Here is a 6061-nt window from a genome sequence, read left to right as displayed (position 1 = left end):
ATAATTAATTAATTACGAGTGAAAAACAACCTTTCTTAGTAATGAAAAGTCAAAATAGCTTCCATGACCAAAAAACCCTTTCATGTTTGTGAATAAAGCTTATAATAATGATTAATCAAGTAAGTGCCTTTTTATGAAAACAATGAGTGCATTTAAATGATGCTGTAGCTTGAATGGCGCTAATAAGAACACAAATTGAGAGAATATGAGATTTACAGAGTGCATCGCAAATCCAAAGTGTGCATGGTGCTATGTAACCAATAGGCGGTACTGTGCCATTCTCCATGAAGCTTTCTCCATCTCCAGCCCCGAGGACAACACTGTATCCTTGCTTTGCTCCCTAATTGACCTAAATACTGGATCCTCACGATCCCTGAAGGCAGACTACCACACCGTTTATACGAGGAGTCTCCGAAAAACGAGACAGTCTCGTGTGTTTTCTTTTCGCTGGAGTAATTCCTCGCCTCTTCTAGACGACATTTCTGTCTGGATCTCACACAGCAGAGCTCTCGCATGCTTTGTGGACTGCTCCGGGATGGTTTCACGCGGAGCAGAGGACACTCCTGGCTGGAAACAAGACACATTCCTGGTGATGATTTCGTAAAAATCCAAATCTGGGATATATATTTCTTTTTTTAAAAGGTGAAAGCTACTTGGGAAACGACAGACGAAGTGAACATGCTCGACGACAAAGCGCCGAGACCGAAGGATCCTCCGTCGAGAGGTTCGTCTTTCTACATTGAGAATCTGCTGCGGACTGCACACAGAGGGGCTTCGTCCGAGGAGCGCGTGGAGAGCGCGAGCTCCAAAGTTACCGTCCACAGACCGGTGATCTGCCCGGGACAGGAGTCAAAACGTCTGGACGGCAGCGAAGTGCTAAACTGGAGCGGGACATCACCAAACACAGTGCGCGGCACCTCGAGAAGTGAGTGCGCCTGTCAGTCAGCATGCGATCTGTCCTAATCTGTAAATACAGAGTACGGGAATACAAATGTTGTGAAAAGTGTTGCTCTCATTCCGTGTGTTTATTCACATATTGCTGCTGTAGCTATGAGTCGCGAACTTGATTTCGTTGTATGTTTTTACGATGACAATAAACATCCTTATCCTTATCCGGGATAATCCGCTTTTACAGGGTTGAGTCGGGATTAAAAACTATGGTTTCAACAATTATCTTCACCATATACCCCCCAAAACCAGTAAACGCGTTGCGTAGCAATACTAGTCTGGACCAGAATGAGGCTACAGAGCCCAGCAGTTATTCATCTCACAAAAATAAAAACATCTCTGGTTCTTCAGCAGGCCACGAGAGGACATGACACTATGGGCTGAGCACGTTCCACTTTCCCTTCCTCCGCGTAAAACACCCAAACTCTCCAGCTATCAGCCTGTGTTTGGAATACACAACAATGTCGTGCTGAGGCTCCAAAAGCACCAGCAGTGGAGATTTGACGCTCGTTTATACTCTTGGAGAGGACAGGCAGCATGAGTGCGCGCACGTGTGGTGGAAAACGGGAAAGATGTCCGATAATGTTTTGCTATTGGACATGAGCGAAATGAAGCCTGATTTTTTTGTATTTCCCCCACCTTCCTCGTAGGTCCACCGTACAAATATGAACAAACTGTGACAACGAGCGACCGGGATTCCCCAACTCTAACGGGACGGGGGGAGTCCGATGAGCCGGAGGAGAAGGGGGACGATAGTCTGACGGACGACAGAGAGGAGGACGACGCGCGATCCTCCTACAGCTGTGATACAGGTGAGGCCAAAGTACACAGGCTACATTCCTACGCCTTAGAAAAATAGTCCGCCCCGTGCTCCGCTTTCTGCACAAGAGGGCACCACGCATGCGCTGTCCACCTGAAACGCTTCCTCTGGCACAATAGTTGTTTGTCACATCCACAATGTTATGTTTAGTTGTTGGCGTTTCACAAAGTTTTTAGTTTGATTATTTTTCTTGACAGAGGGTATCAGCAGCAAATGTTCCTGGTTCAGTGAGTCATCATGGGCGATATTAGTTCGTAAATACCTTGAATTTGCATCTATCCGATTCCCTGGATTGGCCAAAAACAGATAATGTATCAATAAACTATATCACTTAATTGTCTTTCCATAAACTAACCTTTATCACAATAAAGGCCTAGTTGTAGCAGTTCCATTTACTTTAATCTCTCCTCCCCTCAGCTGACATGAAAGTGGCGCGCAAGAAGAAGACCCGCACCGTGTTCAGCCGGAGTCAGGTGTTCCAGCTGGAGTCCACTTTCGACCTGAAGCGCTACCTGAGCAGCTCGGAGCGAGCCGGGCTGGCCGCCTCGCTGCAGCTCACCGAGACCCAGGTGAAGATCTGGTTTCAGAACCGCAGGAACAAGTGGAAGCGGCAGATCGCTGCCGACATGGAGGCCAGCAGCGCCGGCGTCCCTTACCCAGCCCAGAGTGTCGTCAGAGTTCCTGTGTTGTATCGCGAGAACGCCACAGCGCCAATGACGCTGACAGGCCTGTCTCAAGTGACGCCACCGATGGTGGGCTTCTCCAACGCCATCAACTATCCATTGACTTCCCACTTCACCCACCCGGTGTCGTTCCTAACGCCACGGATGACTGGGCTGGTGTGACTTTAAGGGTGGAGGTGACTTTAAAGAGACCAAGCTATACGTGTTACTCTTTTGACACAAGTGAATCAAATAAAGATGCTGCAAAAATATTCATTCTAGTTGATGATAGTCAGATGATAATAAAATCATGTGTTTAAGTTTTCTATGAGAAATCATAAATCGTGCTCTTTGAATGGTTGCTTTAACCCTTAAAACAAGACTATCTCTCTCCCAAATGTTGTTATCTAATTTATTTTAAACTTAAGTGATTTGGAAATTGTTGTGCAAGATGTAGAAACTACGATGGATGTTTGCGGACTTTTAAGCTTTCCACAATCCCATCCTCAGTCCTATCCGGGGGACATTTCACACCAGGTCACACCGGTTTCACGTATAGCTCTATTGTGTGATTGTTTTTCACAGAAACTGTATGGATGACCCACACATTTGGGGTCCAATAAAGGTCAATACGACTTGTGAAATGAACCTGGCATACTGTATATCAGTCCTTGTAAACAACTTAATTTTGGGGGGAAAGAATTGTGAATGTAAAAATCTGAATAAGTGCACAAATGATATCAACACTCAACAAGAAAACAGATGTTTGTGAACATCTAGATTCAAAACAGGAAACCAAAGTTACAGACTCTCTGTTACAAGTACACATTTTGGCTTAAACAGCCAAAATCAGGCCTCAAATTTCCATATTCAATTTCTTCTGTCTGCTTTTAATCATGCATTCCAAGTCTCATGCAGATTTTTGTCACATGTTGTGACAAAAGGAGATATACCGTACAAGCACAGCGCCGAATCGCTTTGACTCTCATTTGAGGCCATACACACAACTTGGGAATATTATGCACTGTGTCCTCAGAGTGATAGGAAATAGTAGAAACTCGATCATTAATGAAAAAGGTGTTTGTGACAGTTGATAGCTGTCAGCATGGGCGCATTAGTAGCAATATTCTTTGACACTGTTTTTTTTAATTTAAGAGGATTTTAATACAGACTTTTGTACACCGATATGTTCACATGTGAATAAAATGTATGCACAAATTGGTTGGTGTTCTTTTTTTAGCATTTAACATTAGATGGTAGCAAATATATGAGCAAAACTATGCATCAGAGAAGTTCACTTGAGGAAGTGAAACAATGTAGCTATATTTTAGGTCTCATGACCCCAAAGAGTTGTCACGCTAAAGTGTGAAAAAAAAAAAAAAGTTTGGTATCAAGCAACCACGATAGTGATACCGACTCTAACTCTTAATCAAAAGGAGCTCTGCAAACGTCTCGAGTCTGCTCAGTCTGGTGCGTGAAGCCAGCAGGCAGCAGTCTCGATGACAGAAAAGTGTTTAAAGCTACAATATGGCAGCCAGACGTTTAAATCTGCATCCCGCCCTCATCTGGCCCACAACCTGCCCAATCAAAAGCCGCTAAACCGCAGTCTTCCGGGTCGCTGAAGAGCGTCGCACCTCGCTCCTCTGCGCGCGGCTAGTCGCAGCCAAGGAGCAATGGTGCTCGGAGCGTCCGGAGACGTCGGTGTTTCGGGAATCTGTGAGGAGGAGCAGATGAAATGCCGGGGAATATGAGCAAAGAGGACGCCCCGAGTCGGAGCGCTTCTTTGACGTTCACCATCGACAACATCCTCAACCTGAAGCAGCGGGGCCGCGGGGACTCGGACGGGTCGAAGGAGCAGAGGGACAGTGGATGTAAGGGTGGCGTTCAAGCGCGGTACGATGAGGCGTGGGACGTCCGGAGCAGGCATGGCAGCGGATCAGACGAGACAGGTAACTGGGAATTTATAGGGCATACGCGTAAACCAGCAGAGAGACTAAAAAGGTCTCTCGGTGTTTAGGATCAATACATTTTAGGCATTTTCAGGCAGAATGGTGCGTAAAAATGGATGGAAGTACAGCAGACTGATGGTATTTCTTGAAAATATTTTCAGAAATTGTGAAGATCGCGGGCCAGAAGTCGTTGTTTATTTTTGTTGATCTATTATTAAATCAGACTATTGCAATTATTATGCAGCTCCTTTGCGTGTGTTTGCACGCAATTAAAACAAGTATGTGCGTTTGCCTTTACCACCGCATTAAAGCACGTTTTGTCGCTTCATTCACAGCGCAAAGGAAGCCCAGAGTCCACCGGGCGGACCGCGGGGAAAACACATCGCCGCCGACCGCTGGCTCTTGTCCCGGGGCGCAAAGTGCGCACACAGCCGAGGACGCATCCGAGCAGGAGCCCTGCGCGGACTCTAAGGCCACGGTCAAGAAGAAAACCCGCACCATCTTCTCAAAGAGACAGATATTTCAGCTGGAGGCGACTTTTGACATGAAGAGGTATCTGAGCAGCTCGGAGAGAGCGTGTCTCGCCGTCTCTCTGCAGCTCACCGAGACGCAGGTCAAGATCTGGTTTCAGAACCGCCGCAACAAGCTGAAGAGACAGATATCCACGGACATGGAGGGGCCGCTGGCCGCCGAGCACCTCTCAGAAGCGGGGAAAAATGTGCAATTACAGACTTTTTACAAAGACAGCAGCCTGCTGGGCGGATGTTTGCTACCCATGCCTTTCCCTGTCGTGTACCCGACTGCAACCGCTGCGCCTTACATCTACTTCTCCAACACTGGCAAATATTTTGGCCTGTTTGATGCAGACTGATGATTCTCTCTGTTTGGGATCAGATGACAGCGTGTGGACAGTCGGACATACGCTTTCCCCTGTTTTGGCTGTAGGCCTGTCACTTTTATTTTATTTTTTTTACTTATAATATAAATCTTCCCAAATCAAATGTCAACATATCAACTAACCCAAGACATGCATGTGCCACTTTTTATTATTATTATCGTTATTATTATCAGACTATTATTATTATTATGATGCTTAAAGGCATTTTAATAGAAAGCTTAATATCAGAAAAATATGCGTGTGTAATGTCATCTGAACGAATGTACGTTAACTCTACATCAACTTTATAACTCCACGTCACTCACGTTGTCTCCGTCGTCCCGTGTTGAACTTAAAAATAAGTTTCTCTGGAGCGACACTCCGTTTCTATTTATATGGCCTTATTATTATTACTACTATTATTATTATAATTGTTATTAAATAACGAACTTGTTTGTTTTCACGTGACCTTTCATATGACAGCCTGTTAAACTGTGAATACAGTTAGTATATCATGATGAATTTTGCAATAAAAGTGTAATATTTGCAATTTTACCAGTGTGTTGACTGAAGCTGAAAAATATTCGGACAAAAGACGTTCTAGCTAAATCAACTTCCACATTTGATTATTCATTGTGTTTCATTACATTTTTTTTTATTATTGTGCATTTGGTCCCGCGTAAAAAAGTTAGTTTGAGTCATTTTATAAAGTGTGAAAATAGGCAACAAGACAAAGTTCAGAGTTTTCCACCGCAGTGCCAAAGTCGGGGTTAATTCACGGTTTCTTAAAACCGAACTCTGTTGT

The 6061-nt window shown here is 44.8% G+C and overlaps 2 protein-coding genes across 2 annotated transcripts; both read left to right on the top strand.

Moving 5' to 3' along the window:
- The first annotated feature begins 522 nt into the window (after window positions 1-522).
- On the top strand, window positions 523-2613 carry LOC142971667 (homeobox protein HMX3-like). The gene is made up of 3 exons (XM_076112276.1): window positions 523-925; window positions 1599-1760; window positions 2186-2613. Exons 1-3 carry the CDS (start codon window positions 679-681, stop codon window positions 2611-2613), a joined length of 837 nt encoding a protein of 278 aa, XP_075968391.1. The 5' UTR covers window positions 523-678.
- A 1344-nt stretch (window positions 2614-3957) lies between these two features.
- On the top strand, window positions 3958-5250 carry LOC142971681 (uncharacterized). Its single transcript, XM_076112300.1, has 3 exons — window positions 3958-3970; window positions 4155-4379; window positions 4715-5250. The coding sequence occupies exons 1-3, from the start codon at window positions 3958-3960 to the stop codon at window positions 5248-5250; spliced, it is 774 nt and encodes a 257-aa protein (XP_075968415.1).
- Window positions 5251-6061: the final 811 nt, after the last annotated feature.

This window comes from Anarhichas minor, unplaced genomic scaffold (genome assembly GCF_050575085.1).
Source record: "Anarhichas minor isolate MPS153535 unplaced genomic scaffold, ASM5057508v1 ptg000049l, whole genome shotgun sequence".
NCBI lineage: Eukaryota > Metazoa > Chordata > Actinopteri > Perciformes > Anarhichadidae > Anarhichas > Anarhichas minor.
Note: the sequence above shows the minus strand (reverse complement) of the source record. Positions and strands in the feature narration are given on the sequence as shown.